The 16,666-nt window shown below is 43.2% G+C and overlaps 1 protein-coding gene and 1 long non-coding RNA gene across 2 annotated transcripts in view; one reads left to right on the top strand and one right to left on the bottom strand.

The window, feature by feature from the left end:
* The window catches only part of KLB (klotho beta), a 45,303-nt gene extending 30,037 nt beyond the window's left edge, over positions 1–15,266 (top strand). The window contains exons 4-5 of the mRNA XM_050945511.1: positions 879–2,022; positions 14,706–15,266. Of these exons, the coding sequence (XP_050801468.1) occupies positions 879–2,022; positions 14,706–15,100 (1,539 nt within the window). The 3' untranslated portion in view covers positions 15,101–15,266. The remainder of the gene's footprint in view (positions 1–878; positions 2,023–14,705) is intronic.
* LOC127048382 (uncharacterized) lies at positions 2,175–11,803 on the bottom strand. Its single transcript, XR_007773621.1, has 3 exons — positions 11,666–11,803; positions 8,586–8,667; positions 2,175–3,815 (listed from the first exon to the last, which is right to left on the bottom strand). It is a non-coding gene; the product is annotated as an uncharacterized LOC127048382 (long non-coding RNA).
* Positions 15,267–16,666: the final 1,400 nt, after the last annotated feature.

The raw sequence follows: 16,666 nt of genomic DNA, 5'->3' as shown, positions 1-16,666 counted from the left end.
AAAACATTAATCAGCGTCTTCTGCATATATGGCACTTTCAGTATGAACTCTATTCAGAAATACATTATATTGTGTACACCGTCCTGATAAGATAAGACTGTTTTCTTACAATATTTATTTCCACATTAAATGTGATAGATAGCTATATTTGACATGTGGCAGGTGTGCTGTAACATGGTTTTGTAATTATATAGTGAAAGATGACATGTTGGACAACATTAGCCCAGAAAAATACATACAGACAAAATAAATGTAATTTAACCCAGTCACTACCAGCCACAGGAAAATAAAGACTTTTGAGTAAATTCATATTTCAGGGGGTTTTACTTTTCAAAACTTTTAGTGGTTTTAGATTAAACCTTGTTAATTCACCACATGGTACTGCAAATCCTATATATTAAACACACTGGTCAGAGAATGACGGGTGTACAACTGATAGTATCAACTATTCATTAAACTACATGGTTATTTATAATTGGAATTAGAACAGTGGGGAAGTGAGAGCCAGGACTCTGATTCTAGTCCTAGATCTTCCACTGATACTGCTTAGCTTTTACGTAGCACTGATGCCCTGTGTGACCTTGGGCAAATTAATTATTGTCTTTATACCTCCATTTACCCATTTGTAAAAATGGATGTAACTACTGTACAGGAATGCTGTGAGGTTGAATTAACAAAAGAAACCCCATTCTGCACTGTAGTGATACGCTTGTAAACTTATAATATATAAAAACCGGACTAAATAGCAATGAGGATTCTCGCTTCACTGCTTTGCAAATAAAACTAATTTTGTCTTACATGTAGAGATGCAAGTAACAAATGGATACCTGTTTAATTAAAATAAATTTGCATATGTTTGTTCCCATCCATTTTTACAGGCAGAATCTGTAGCTTCCTCTCCACAGTTCTGTGACCCTAACCTGTATCTCTGGAACATCACTGGAGATGGGCTTTTGCACCGAGTTAAAGGAGTGAAGCTGAAAACCCGACCAGCTCAGTGTACAGACTTTGTCAGTATTAAAAAACAACTTGATCTCTTGGAAAAAATGAAAGTAACACATTACAGATTTGCACTTGACTGGTCATTAATTTTACCTAATGGGGATTTGTCAGCCATCAATAGACAAGTTCTCAGATATTATAGATGTGTGATTAGTGAGCTACTGAAACTCAATATTAAATCTATGGTCACCTTATACTATCCAACTCATGCCTACTTAGGCTTGCCTGGTCCTTTGTTGCAGAGAGGAGGATGGCTAAATCAATCTACTGTCCAGGCTTTTCAGAACTACGCCGCTTTGTGTTTTCAGGAACTTGGTGACTTGGTTAAACTCTGGATCACCATAAATGAGCCAAACAGATTAAGCGATGTCTATAATAGCAGCAGCAATGATACGTATCAGGCAGCACATAATTTACTGATAGCACATGCCAGGGCCTGGCAAATATATGACAAGCAGTATAGATCATTTCAGCATGGACTAGTGTCTCTGTCTCTGCATTCAGATTGGGCTGAGCCTGCCAATCCCTATTTTGATTCTCACTTAAAAGCTGCTGAAAGATTTCTTCAATTTGAAATAGCCTGGTTTGCAGATCCAATTTTTAAGACAGGGGATTATCCAGCAGCCATGAGGGAATACATTGTATCTAAAAACACAAAAGGCCTCTCAAGTTCCTTCTTGCCATATTTCACAGATGAAGAAAAGAAACTTGTTAAAGGTGCAGCTGATTTTTATGCACTGAATCATTTTACCACAAGATTTGTGATTCATGAACTTCAAAATGGGAGCTGGTATGAATTTGATCGGGATGTTCAATTCCTGCAGGATATCACATGCCTGAGTTCCCCATCTCGTTTGGCAGTGGTGCCCTGGGGGATGCGCAAAGTTCTAAAATGGATTAAAAAAACCTATGGTGATATAGATGTTTACATCACAGCAAATGGGATCGACGACCAGTCTTTGGCTAATGATGAACTTCGAAACTATTACTTAGGAAAATATACCCAAGAGGTTTTAAAAGGTGAGATGATAAATGCAGATATTTTAGAATGGAGGTTCTTAGCCATTTTCATGATATGGACTGTATTTTTCACACAGACATTGTCTCTTTGTCCACTTGCCCCTTCCATTCACAATCCACCTCTTCATTTATGATCAAAAAATGTCCCAGTGCCCACTTAAGCAATGGCTTACAATGAAAAGTAATATTAGTAAAATAGTTAATTTATTTTGGCTGTCTTGAAGCATTTTAAACTTTTTGAAAAAAGTTAATTTTGCTGTCTGTTTTTGCTCTTCAATGTCAATAAGAGCCATAAATTCCCAGTACCCCTGAAAATCAGGCCACTTATTTAGGTGGCTAAATATAGATTTAGGTTGCTGTTAGGCATCCACATTTAAAAACAATGAATTTAACATTTCCAGTGCTATGTTAGTTTTTAAGGAATTTAGGAATAATGAGTATTTTTTTGGTTTGTTCATTAATGTCCTATATGAATTCTAGACACTGAGTTATAAGCTCTAAATAAGGAGGAAATGTTTCTTGTGCCAGTAGCCCACTGAAAAGATTTATTTTTACAAGCAAGGCTATATTGTAGACATTTATATATACTGCCTATACTCATACTGCACAGAAAGCTCCCCTGCTTTAAGGAAGAACCAAAAACTTGCCATCTCCAATCCCATGTATTTCATTTGATATCTAACTATTTAATTCACGTAAAAGATTAAATCTCTTTAGAAGATTGTACTTAATGTTGCTCAAATATATCTGCATATTATAATCCAGTTGTTTGCAGTGGTGGTGTAGCCATGTAAGGTAGGTGAAGTAAATCTTTTAATGGTCCAACTTCTGTTGGTGGAAGGGACAAGCTTTTGAGCTTCACAGAACTTTTCTTCAGGTCTGGGGAAGGTAACCAGAGCGTCTAAGCAAAAGACAAGTTGAGACACTGTTAAGCATAGCATATTCACACATGCTATAGGAGACCACTTAAAATTAAGTGAGCAGTTAAGGATTATTAGCAGGCAGGGCCTTACAGATTGTTGTAATGAACCATAAAAACATGCCGAGACCATGATTTTTAAGATCTAGGAGAGTTATGAATTTAAGTTGCCAGGCTCATCTTTAGAAGGTGTTGTGAATGTTTCCTTTGAGGGCTAGGACTGAGAGGTCAGATATGTCATGATCACTTTGTGAAAAGTGCCTATGGGTGATAGGGTGGTTTTGTCTTTTATCATTTTTCTGTGTGAGTTCTTTTGAGAACATAGCGATAGTCCAGTTTCATCCACATAGTTATTGTTGGGGCATTTGATACACGGAATGAGGTATACCACATGTTGTGATAGGCCTGGGTAGGACCCAAGGATCTTGAAAGGTATGTTGTGGGGAGTATTGATAATTGTAGTGGTGTAGATATGTCTGCATGTTTTGCATCTGTTGTTCTGGCAGGGCCTTGTGCTGCTTTGAGTTTGTGTGTCCTGGTATGTGGGGAGCTTGTTTCTGATAATGAGCTTGGTGAGATGAGGGTGGGGAGTGGGGGAATGAGCTTGAAGACCAGAAGAGGGTGGTTGGGAAAGATTTCTTCTTCAAGTGCTGGTCCCTATGTGTATTCCACAGGTGGGGAACACATAAGCGTCATGCACCCAAGTCTGGAAATTCTTCAGAGCAGTATTTGCTGGCCCACACACATGCAGTAGCTCTCCTCGTGCTCTCAACTGAGGATATAAGAGGCAGTGATGGTTAACACCTCTTCAGTTCCTTCTTACTGCCACATTGCATGAGTCAGAATTGTTTCTTCCTTCACTTGGTTGTATAACCTGTAAAGAAATAAAATGCTTCTAAATAGTTATATTTCTTAGCTTAGTACTTACTCTATACTATACTGTAAACTTTATTTCTTTCTCTCTGGTTAGGGAACCCCTTCCCAGCTCCAGAATCATGCCCAGAGTCTCATGATTCAAGAATTGCATCTCCTGCCCTCACTCACTCTCTATCAGTGATGAACATCAACAATGCCTGTACTGTCTGGGTGAGGTAGAGTTCTGCAAAGTGCAGTATCTTTCACTCCTTCCCACCCAGAACTTGAAAAGCCAAGGAGCTTTGCCTGTGAAAGCCCCTGGTGGAGAAGGCTATGAGTCCACTCTCCAATCTTAGCCAGGGACACCCTGCTGTGCATTGGCCTCAACTGACCAGCAGTGTCACTCCAAACCTATGCCTTGGACTGGAGCCTTCAACATCTAAGCCCAAAGACTCTTCTTCTAGGGCTCGTTATGAGGGTAGAGGGTACACTCAAGGATAACTCTCCTTTGCGGACTGGCCATAAGAAACACATTTCCTCTCCGAGCCTATCCAAGTCAGGAGAGACGTCGCATATGGAACCTAAGAAACTGGCTCTGGTGAAGATCCCCAGATTGGAGGGCAAGGTGCATAAAAAGGAAGATCCTCCAGTTTCATCGGTCACCTGAGCAAGTGTAAGGACAGACATTCACTGGTTCTGTCTATGAATGCTGGTCCAGACCCATCATCAGTACTGCCTCATTCATCTAAAGACCATCTGGCTGTTGCAGATCCACCAGGTACTTCAGACTTGACTGCTGGAACCCCTCACCCACCAGAGTACAGGAGATTTATATAACACCGGAGGATATTGTCCTCCCTTATCCACAGTCTCCACTTCTTTCCAGCCTTGCCCTTGTGAGCGATGTTATTATTCCAGAAGAGGAGTCTACATCAGTGTCCCAGGAGCTGTCCCATCTCCAACTGTCTAGCAGAAGTGCTGTGGTACCGATGGTACCGCTGCTATCGATGGAACAGTTCTCGGTCTCAGGTGAGTCAGAGGAGCTAGCCACACTGGTATCTCCGTGGAGACAGTCGAGCCCCAATGGATAGTCGAGGGGTTATGCTCACAGTTCCTTTGGGTACAACACCCTCCCTCCCCCCAGGACCGCTTGTATTGATTCCCTTGGGGTCCATGGGTCTCACAGCCAATCGACCAATCGATCCCTCTTTCTTGCCTGATTGGGATCTATGGGATCCTTACGGCAGGCATCTGGGCACTTCTCAAGAGTTGTACTGCTCCTCTCCCTCTCGCCAACTAGTTCTGTTGGTGTACAAAGAGGAAGAGCTGCAACTGGATCTGCAGGTGCCAATGGTTCTGAAGGGTGTCTCTTCATCATCCCTGGACAAAGCAGTCACTCCTCCTTCTCTGCCAGATGACCACTGGCAGTACTAGGAGCTGTTACACAGAATTGTCAGTGACCTACAGATCCCATTAGATGAGTTCCAGGACCCTCAAAACCCGCTCCTGGACATGTTGCAACTGCAGGGAACAAGTAAGGTAGCCCTGCTGGTCAACGAGGCCATATTAGAACTGGCCAGAATGGCATGGTGCGCTCCAGCATCCTGGGCTCCTACACTGAAAACAGCCAAGAGGCGATATTTTGTTCCTGCTAAAGGAGCTGAATTTTTACTCTCCCATACTGCCTCCAACTTGGTGGTGGTGTAGGGGGCTACAGAAGGAGCTTTGTCGCATTAGCAAAGGACGGCCATGGCAGATAAAGACTCTCTAAGAGACAGGACCTCTTGGGGAGAAAGGCCTTCTCCTCCATAGACCTGTAATTTTGTGTTGCTAACTACCAAGCTTTGTTAGTGAAATACAATTTTAATAATTATTTCAGGCATGCAGACTTCAGACATTAAGCTTCCCATGGAGGACACGGCCCAATTTCAGTCTTTTTTAGATGAGAGGAAAATAGTGGCAAGAGTAGCCTTCCAGGCTGCAGTGGATGCAGCAGACACAGCTTCCTGAAATTTGGCCGAGGCTTAGTCATGAGGAAAGACTCTTGGCTGCAATCATCAGGGTTTCCTAGGTAGGTCCAATACACCATCCAGGACCTCCCCTGTGATCAGTCTAATCTCTTTAAAGAGATAACAGACAAGACCCTACTCACTAAAGGACTCCAGATTGACTCTGCATTTCCTGGGGATTTATACTTTAACCTCTATGAGGAAACACCAGAGGAAGTCCTACAGACGAAGGCTACCCCCTCCTCATGTACCTTTATTGCCAGGTGTCCAGCTGAGCCTCCACACAAATACCAGAGGATTCTGAGGCCTCGCTTCTTGGCCCCCTCTACTGCCACAGCCTCTACTCACTCCCAACTACTGGCCAAGAGCCATTTTTGACATATTGGTTGAGACCAACACCTTTTCTCCCTGTCATCTTTGGGGGCTGTCTAGCACTCTTCACCCACAACTGGAACAAAATCACTAGGAACAGCTGGGGTCTGGAGATTATCCATCAGGGAAACTCCAAAGAGTTCCTCTGCTTCCTGCCTCACAAGCCCCCTTCAGGGACTACCCTCACAAGGTAATTCTTCAACAGGACGCAGAATCTCTTTTACACCGAGGACCAATAGAGCGCATCCCGTCTTGTTGCCACAGAAGGGGGTTCCACTCTCCACATTTCCTAATTCCCAAAAATGATGAAGGGTGGAGAGCCATCCTGGACCTTTGGCAACTCAACATCTTTATGCAAAATCTGATATTCCGGATGATTATGTTGGCATTGATAATCCTCTCCCTTCTGAAAGGGATGCAGTTCGTGACTCTCCATATGAAGGACACATATTTGTACGTGGACATTCACCCATCACACAGGAAGTTTCTGCATTTTACAGTTGGCCAGGAACCCTTCCAGTTTCAAGTCCTCTCCTTTGGGCTCATTCCAGGACCCAGAGTATTTACAAAGGTTTTCTCTGTGATAGCCCCCCAAATGAGATGCTAGGGCTATACGTTATTTCTATACCTGGACGATTGACTCCTGGTAGGCCAACCTCATCAGATGGTCAGGTTGGTGACAGGGTTTCTCTACAACTTTTGGCCACCCTAGGCATTTGCATAAACAAAGAAAAGTCCATTTTATTGCCCAGTTACCAACAAGGTCAGTAAACTTTATTGGGGTAATGTTGGACTCGGTTTCTGTGAGAGCATTCCTCCCTGCAGACAGGTTCCATACAATGAACAACCTGATTTCATGTATTACCCACAGACTGCAGTGCACAGGTGTCTTTCACTGTTAGGCCACGTGATGCCGTTTACCAGACTCCAGATGCGGTGTCTGCAAGCTTGGCTCCATTCAATCTACTGACTGAAGAAAGACCATATCAACTCCAAGGTTCCCACCAGAGTTATCACCTCCCTCACTTAGTGACTGAACCCTGAAAACCCATGGTCAGTGTTCCCTTCAATCCTTCCATGTCCAGGGCCACCATTGTAACAGACCCCTCCTTTCTGAGGTGGGATGCCCACAAGACAACCACGCTGCTCAGGATTCCTGGATCCCACAAGAAGCAAGGCTACATATAAACATATGGAACTGAGGGAAGCCTGCTTTGCATGCAAGGCCTTTCTTGCTCATCTGCACACTCCATGTATAAAGAACCGCCAATATCACCATGGTGATCTATATAAACAAACAAGGAGGAGCGAGATCTCATCCCCTCTGCCTGGAAGCCATCAGACTTTGGAACTGGTTCATCAGAAACCACATCACAATACAAGCAGCTACCTTCCCAGTGTTCACAACCCTCTTGCTGATAAATGAAGCAGAAGCTTCTTGCCAGACCATGAGTGGGAGGTTCGCAACACAGTCCTAAGTGAGATATTTACACAGTGGGGTAGTCCACTATGAGATGTCTTTGTGTCCCAAATGAACAGAAAGCTCCCCTTATATTGTTCTAGAGGAGCCATGGGTTGCAACTCCCAGGACTGTCTTGGACAAACAGTCTCAGATATGCCTTCCTTCCCATTCCCCTACTTCTATGGGTGGTACGGAAGATACATCATAATAGAGCCAATATCATTCTCCTAGCATCCTATTGGACCAGACAGTTCTGGTTCACGGCACTTCTAACAATTCCTGCCCACCCACCAATCATGATCTTCCCATTCCCAGATCTGCTAACCCAGGAAGGAGGGGAAATCAAGCATCCCAATCTGATCTCACTCCACCTCATGCCCTGGTGTTTGGATGGGTGTTGGAAATAGAACACTAATGCTCAGCCCTCGTTCAGGTGATCCTTAATCAAAGTTGAAAAGGTTCTGCTAGAATCTGCTATCTAGACAAATGGAGATGCTTTTTGGCCTGGGCACAACTCCATCAACATTCTCCAGTTACCTTAAGCATCCCGGTTGTCCTAGACTATCTCCTGTCCCTGAAGTCTTCAGGTCTCGCTATTAGTTTGCTGTGACTACTAACAGCAATTAGTGCCTTCCTCTCTCCGCTGGAAGCACATTCCGTCTTGACTCACCCAACTACAGTATGATTTATGAAAGGTCTGATCAGTATCCTCCCACCAGTGCTTAAACCTACACTTCAATGGGACAGTGACATCATCCTGTCAGTACTCACAAGTCTGCCTTTTGAACCCAGGAAGCGTTGGCCAGGAAGGTCAGCAAGCTCAGAGCAATCATGGCAGACTCTCCTTATACAGTGTTTCACAAAGAAAAGGTCTCTCTTTGACTACACACCAAATTTCTCCCCAAGATTGTTTCTGAGTTCTCCATCAAGCAAATGATACACTTACCTGTATTCTTCCTGGAAGCCCCATGCTTTCTCTGAAAATGAGTCTTCACACCCTCGATGTCCGGTGTGCCCTGGCGTTCTACCTGCAAAGAATCAAACCCATTAGGAAATCACAAAGACTTGCTATCATCATAGCAGAGAGATTGCGTGGGCAAGTCATATTCTCCCAGAGGATTTGTAAGTGAGTTTTAGGATGCATCTTAGAATGCTACAAAATAGCAAAAAAATCCTCCTCCTGTGGGTGTCATAGCTCACTCCATGTGAGCACAAGTTGCCTCCATGGCATCCCTATTTGACATCCCTCTGCAGGGCGGCCACCTGGAGTTCTAGCCACATGTACGTGACACACTGTGCTCTAGTTTGTGCCTTGGCTGAGGATGCAGTAGTGGGATCGGCATCTTTGCTACCAGCTTCCTCGCACCTGCCTCCAGGCTGAACACTGCAATCACCCACATGTGGAATACGTATAGGGACCAGCACTCAAAGAAGTAGTGGAGATTACTTATTGTAACTGGAGGTTCTTCAAGATGTGTGGTCCCTATCAGTATTCTACTACCCAGCCCCCTTCACATCCTGTTGGATGGGCGGTAAGAAGAGGAACTGGAAAGGCGTCGACCTTCACTGCCTCTTATACCCTCAGTCAGTAGTACAAAGAGAACTACTGCATGTGTATGGACCAACAGACACTGTTTTGAAGAATTACCAGACTCAGCCACATGGTGCACATGCATACCATATGTGAGAAATACAGATAGGGACCACACATCTTGAAGAACCTCCAGTTACAGTAAGTAACCTACACTTTCAGGATGTGGTCCCCACAAAACATGGGTTGCAATTGTTTGATGACACCTCATATTGGTTCCAGTGTGGGGTGGTAGGTGACAACTAGGGGTATGCAGTCAGTGTTTTTTCTCTCCGGTTTTGAAGTAAGGTCTCCGAGGTTATTTGGGTGGCTTGTTCCATGAGGCAATCTACTTCATAGGTGGAATGTTCTTGTTTAGGGATGGTGGCTTTAAGTGTGTATCCCAGATGTACTCTTTGGAGCAAATTCTGTGGTATCTAAGGCCTGGTCTACACTATGGGGTTAGGTCAAATTTAGCCACGTTAGGTTGATTTAAAAATGAATGCATCCACACAACCAACACTGTTCCGTCGACCGAACGGTCTCTTAAAATAGACTTCTGTACTCCTCCCTGGCGAGGAGAGTAGTGGTAAAATTGAATTTGCTGGGTCGAATTTGGGGTAGTGCAAAGGCAAATCGATGATATTGTCTGCTGGGAGCTATCCCAGAGTGCTCCATTGTGACCGCTCTGGACAGCACTTTGAAATCTGATGCACTAGCCAGGTACACAGGAAAAGCCCTGGGAACTTTCGAATTTCATTTTCTGTTTGGTCAGTGTGGTGAACTCAGCAGCACAGGTGACCATGCAGTCCCCCTAGAATCGTAGAGCATAGACTGTTTCTATGCTCCCCTTATCATCTCCATCCATGAGGTTATTGCAGATTAGAAGGCGAAAAAAACTCACGATCACATGATTTCTGAACTCATGAAGTCCTTCCGCACTGATAGGGCACAGCTTAATGCATGGAGGCATTCAGGGGTAGAAGCCAGGAAAGAATTAAGTGAGCGCGAAGAGCGGAGGCAGGACGCGATGCTGAAGCTAATGGGGGAGCAAACAGACATGATGGACTGTTGGAGTCTGTTGGAGCTGCAGGAAAGCCAACAAGAGCACAGACCCCTGCTGTATCCACTGTATAACCGCCTCCCTTCCTCCCCATGTTCCATAGCCTCCTCACCCAGATGCCCAAGAACGCAGGGTGTGGGGAGGCTCTGGGCACCCAGCCACTCCACTCCAGAGGATGGCCCAAGCAACAGAAGGCTGTCATTCAAACAGCTTGATTTTTAGTGTGGCTACAATAAGCAATGTGGCTTTTTCCTTCCCTTCTCCCCAACCCCTCCTGGGCTACCCTGTCCGTTATCTCTCTTTATTAATTAAAAAAAATGCATGGTTTCAAAAAAATAGTTACTTTATTTTGAAGGGGGGAGGATGGTTGGCTTACAGGGAATTAAAATCAACAAAGGGGGCAGGTTTGCATCAATGAGAAACACAGACAACTGTCACACCGAAGTCTGGCCAGTCATGAAACTGGTTTTCAAAGCCTCTCTGATGTGCAGCGCACCTTGCTGTGCTCTTCTAATGGCCCTGGTGTCTGGCTGCTCAAAATTGGATACCAGGCGATTTGCCTCAACCTCCCACCCCGCCATAAACGTCTCCCCCTTACTCTCACAGATATTATGGAGCACACAGCAAGCAGCAATAACAATGGGAATGTTGGTTGCGCTGAGGTCTGACCAACAGCGCCAGCAAGCTTTTCAACATCCAAAGGCACATTCTACCACCATTGTGCACTTACTCAGCCTATAGTGGAACTGCTCCTTACTACTGTCCAGGCTTCATGAATGGATCCCCTGAGCCCCTACTGCACTGTCTGCTGCCAACAGACAATCAACGGTATACAATCGATATCTAAAAATGCAGTAGTTCCCTTTGTACTCCTGACTGAGGGTATAAGAGGCAGTGAAGGTCGACGCCGTGAAGGTCGACGCCTTTCCAGTTCCTCTTCTTACCGCCCATCCAACAGGATGTGAAGGGGGCTGGGTAGTAGAATACTGATAGGGATCACACATTTTGAAGAACCTCCAGTTATAGTAAGTAATCTCCACTACTTCTTTGAGTGCTGGTCCCTATATGTATTCCACATGTGGGTGATTGCAGTGTTCAGCCTGGAGGCAGGTGTGAGGAAGCTGGTAGCAAAGATGCCGATCCCACTACTGCATCCTCAGCCAAGGCACAAACTAGAGCACAGTGTGTCACGTACGTGTGGCTAGAACTCCAGGTGGCTGCCCTGCAGAGAGATGTCAAATAGGGATGCCATGGAGGCAACTTGTGCTCACATGGAGTGAGCTATGACACCCACAGGAGGAGGATTTTTTTGGTATTTTGTAGCATTCTAAAAATCTAAAAGTCTAAAAATCGACTTCTATACAATCAACCTAATTTCATAGTGTAGACATACCTTAAATATATGACTGTAGATAACAGACTTTTTGGTGCATCTGTGGTGATTACTGGATCAGTGGAGATAAGTGTGGTGATCCATGGGTTTTGTATATATAATCATTTTCAACTTCTAGGACACTGAGATCAGCTACAATAATGGAACCCTGCAAATGACTATATACAATAAGTTGATTCAGTAAAAGACATTACCTCACCTGCCTTGTCTCTATTAAAACCCAGGGCATGGTAAAGGAAATCAGTTCTAAAGATTAAACTAAAGTGGGAACAATTACTAGATGTCATTTTTTCCTGTGCATCCCCAAGTCCCTACAAAAAAATACAACTATTTTCCTTTAGGGAATTCTCAGGCTAGTGGTCATGAAATTTTTATTTTTCAAACTGTAGAAGTGTATCTCTTCAAAGAGAGCCCAAAAGTTCAATTAGTTATAACACTCCTACAAAATTACCTTATTTAAATAATAATATGGATTTTCTCTCTGCTTACATATGAATGAAAGGTGAAGAGGTGAGTAATTATTTTTACTATTTTGTTTTTTAATGTAGTTATAATTTTACCTACTAAGGGTAATTTTAGGTGTTAAGAATGTGTATTATTTTTATTGGAGTAGTGCCTGAAGATCGCAGTCCCTGATTGGGGCCTCTTTTGGCTAGGCTTTGTAAACACTTATAATGAGCAGGTAATCAGGGGAAATGTGCAACTTCGAATTTAGCTGCTGTTTTGAGATGTTGCAGATGTATCTTCCACTCAAGTACATGCATGATGAGCGCATCAAAGCTGGAGAACTTTGCCTTGCAGTACCATAGGGGTGGTTCTTGTGTCTTTTGGCCCTTAGCCCCTCCCCCCAGGCTAGTTAAGGGGAGCACTGATCCAACACCCCTGAGTTCCTTCTCACCACCCATGGCTAGAGTCGGAGCATTTAATGTAATAGTTTTTTACCTCACTGTTTATTTCATTTTTTTTCTAGAACTTTGTTGTATATCATTCATTGTTAGCATAGTTTAGTAATACCCTTAGATTTAGTTGTAGTACTTAGAATAGATAGATAATTACCCTGGGTGATGCCCTCACCAGGGTTTAAACATTGTTCATTGTGTATGTTGGCTATCCCCAATAGTGACCCCCTCACACTGTTCGTTGTGTCTGGGAGAAAGGCATATTAAAAAGAAGTGCTCCATCTGCAAGTGATTTTAAAAGAGCACACAGGTGGCAAGGGATGAGTCTAAAGCAGCACCTTTCAGAGCATGCCACCGCTTTGGCACTGGGGACCTCCACAGATCATCCGGCCCCACACTCTTCTTTGGAGCTGACATGGAATGTTGCTCCTGGCTTGAGGTCTGGTGCTTCCCCTAACAAGAATGTTCCTTTCTCTGGTCCTTCAGGGAGAAGGTATATCACAATGACTTATGGAATAGCTTGGATGCCTCCTCCACAGAGGTTAAGAGATCATTCAACAAAGTTTCAAGTGACTGGTTTATTTTCTCAGTGACTTTTTGATTCTGCACATTTGTAGCACTGTAATGTGGTCTTTCATACATACTTTAACCAAATATTATGTTATGATGTCTGCATCCAAACATGGTCGAGGCATGATATCTGCAGTTGGGGAGGCTTGGCACGAGCACCAGAAGCTCCCTAAAAGTGGGGGGCCACGCCCCTTGCTCTGCTCTGAGGCCCACCCCTACTTGGCCTTCTCTCCCCAAGGACCTGCCCACACTCCACCCCACACCCCGCTCCGCCTCCCTCCCAGGCCTCCTCACCCACTGCTTGCACCTTTTCGCTTCCTTCCTCAAGCCCCCTGCCCGCTGGAGGGGAGAGGTGCAAGCAGCAGGAGGGGAAGAGCCCTTGGGGGAAGGGGAGCAGCACAGGTGGGGCCATGGAGTAAGAGGATGAGCAGGACCTCAGGGTGTCGCGCCTCTAGAGGGAGGTGCACCACATCCTTTTTGGGGAGGCCTAGCCTCCCCCGGCCTCTTATCCCCGCCACCTATGCATCCAGATCAGATGCAAATTTTGGGAAGGCACTCTTGCATTTGCTCTTTAAGTAGATTCCGAGCCCTACCTCCTCCTGATACTACTTATGAGTCACCTGAGTGGAATACACATCTGCAACCATGCAAAGAAAAGATGGTTACTTACCTGTAGTGTTACCCTTGTTCATGATGTGTGTACAGATGTGTATGCCACAACCCACCCTTCATCCTCTCTGCATCAGAGTCTCAATTCTTGACATTCAATGCAAAGTGACCAACAGGTGTTGGGGCAGCACTATCCTTAAATAGCTTGGAGAGGGGTTAAGGGCCACAGGACACTAGCAGTGCCCCATACAGGTACTGTTAGGCAAAGTTCTCTGGCTTTGGTGCGCTCAGTGCACGCACACCTGCATGGAATACACATTGGCACTCACATCTCAATGAACAACAGTTACAGCTCAGGTACGTAACTGTCTCTTGCTTGGCAGGTAAGTAAAAACTATTTTACTATAATAGCTTAGTATAGGGATTCGTAATCTTTCAGAGCTGCTGATTCCCTCTCAGAATGTTTTTTTACCCCTTTTTCGAAAATCCACTCATCCATACTATGATTAGGCACTACAGGGCCCGATTCTTGAAGGTATTTAGGCACCTAAAGATACAGATAGGTACTTTTGAAAATCCTACTAGGTGTCTAGCTCCTGTTGATTTGAAGGGGAGTTATGCACCTAGCAGCTTTGAGAATCTTACTAGTACCTATCTGCATGTTTACGTGCCTAAACGCATTTTAAAATCTGGTGCTAGTAGACTAAACTCAGGACTGTAAAGTGTGAACTCCTGGATTCTGTCTACTCACTATATCTCCTTGATGATTATTAGAATAACCATGCAAATTAAGTATTAGGATTATTTATATGGCACACTGAAGTAATGAATAATTATTTTTACTATTTTGTTTTATAATGCAGTTATAATTTTTAACTTTATAAATGTGTTTATTTGAGATCTTAAATAGTTTTTCATTTCATACATAAGGAGAATTTATCAACATTCATTCTTTTTTTCAGCATATCATATTGATAAAGTAAAGATTAGAGGTTATTACGCATTTAAACTGACTGAAGAAAAATCAAAACCCAGATTTGGATTCTTCACTTCTGATTCAAGAGCCAAGTCTTCAGTACAAATTTACAACAACCTGATTAGTAGCAATGGCTTTCCTGCAGAGTATTCTAGTGATCTATGTGATCAATCAGAGGAAAAAACACAGTGTACCTTCTGTTTATTTCTCTCACAGAAGAAGCCTCTGATATTCTTTGGCTGCTGTCTTTTCTCCACATTTGTCCTGCTTCTAACAATTATAATTTTTCACAAAAGAAAAAGAAGAAAACTGTATAGGGCAAAAAACTTCCAACACATCTGTCCCCCATTTAAAAAGGGACACAAAGCTACTCTCAACTAGATTCATCACTGTCTGCATCTGCTTTCTGCATAGGATAAAGAGGATGGGACAATTTCTGAGAAGCACTATGTGAGTCACTCCAGTTATACACACCAAATAACATTCATTGGAGGAATGGAAAATAATTACACAAGGGAGAAGAAAAACTGATGTTGAAGGGTACCAGTGATTTTTATCTAGCTTATGAAGCAAGTTAAATGGTTTCTCCTTGTGCCTTGGAATGATCTGTTAACTAGTTTGACTTGAAAAGATATTAAGCTGTGAGAACTGATGTGCACTTTTATATGTGAATGTCTTCAAACTAGAAATTTTTGTTATAGACACTCAGATATGTTTGGTCATTGATAAGTTTGTATCTGCAGCTGTTTGCAAATGTGACAGCTTTAAAAAGTTCCAATTAAATTCAACACCAAGGATTAAATAGTTTGGACCAGATTCTGGTTTTAGTTGCAAAGGCATAAATCTGACTAACTTCATCATTGACATAAATGCCCAACTCTGATACTGGGGCAGTTGAGATTAGATTTTGATACTTTGTTCCAAAACTAAGGTAAAAGCTCCTAGGACCAGTTGGGAACAAGACATTATGATACACAACTACTGCTTGTTTTCCCCCCCAGGGCAGGGACAAAAATCAGTCAGTTGTGTACAGATTTTTATTACTAGAAATCATTAAATCAAGCTGTATCTATTAATCCATCACAGAAAATAGATATGTACACAACTATGAGTCATATGTATTTATTTTTGGAAAACGTGCTAACTAGCTGAGCCTTCTGTACTCTCAGTAAACTGCCAGTGCAGCCCTCAGTGTTGCAAAGCCTGTCATAAAGAAATATGAGAGCAGTTTGTTTAAGAAGTCTTCTCTCAAGAATTCTGTGTATTCTATTAAAAATGCCATTTTCACAGGCTATGATAGGTGTCTTTCAAAACTACCTTATTTTCATTAAACCTCTTATTTGTGTTTATATAAATTACATTTGCCTCACAATGTCTCTAAGCATCACATAAAATGCTGTTTGTAAGAGACTGAGATGCTCCCATTCACTTTGGTCTACTTTTTCTCTTGGCTCATTTGGTCAGTGGACAAAGCTCCCAGATATTATTTCAGCACCCACAAGCTATTTCTACACTACAAAGTCTTTGACAGCATAGCTTCCCTAGGATAGACGCAGCATACACAGAGAGCTTTTCTTGTGTAGGAACACCACAGCTCCCAAACCATATCCACTATACTGCCAAAAGCAGTCCTTTGCGGACAGAGTTGTATCTACAGTATTGGTTTTGTTTTTTTTTTTAACATAGCTATGTCAGTCAGGGGTGTATTTATTCACAATGCTTGAATTTGCAATAGAAATAGAATAAACTTGTTATTCCTTTTGGAAGCCTGCAGTTTGGGTAGAACTAGCCTGTTGTCTGGATAAATCTACTGACTAGGACAGCATGGTGTCATATATACCAACCGTAATTCTGGGTCCTTCTGCTCCCACGGCAAGTTTGGGTTCTTTGCTGCCAAGCATCTAAACACCTCATCATATCTCAGCTATGCCTCACCCTTATACAGGG

Source organism: Gopherus flavomarginatus, chromosome 3 (genome assembly GCF_025201925.1).
Source record: "Gopherus flavomarginatus isolate rGopFla2 chromosome 3, rGopFla2.mat.asm, whole genome shotgun sequence".
In the NCBI taxonomy this organism is placed as follows: Eukaryota; Metazoa; Chordata; order Testudines; family Testudinidae; genus Gopherus; species Gopherus flavomarginatus.
Note: the sequence above shows the minus strand (reverse complement) of the source record. Positions and strands in the feature narration are given on the sequence as shown.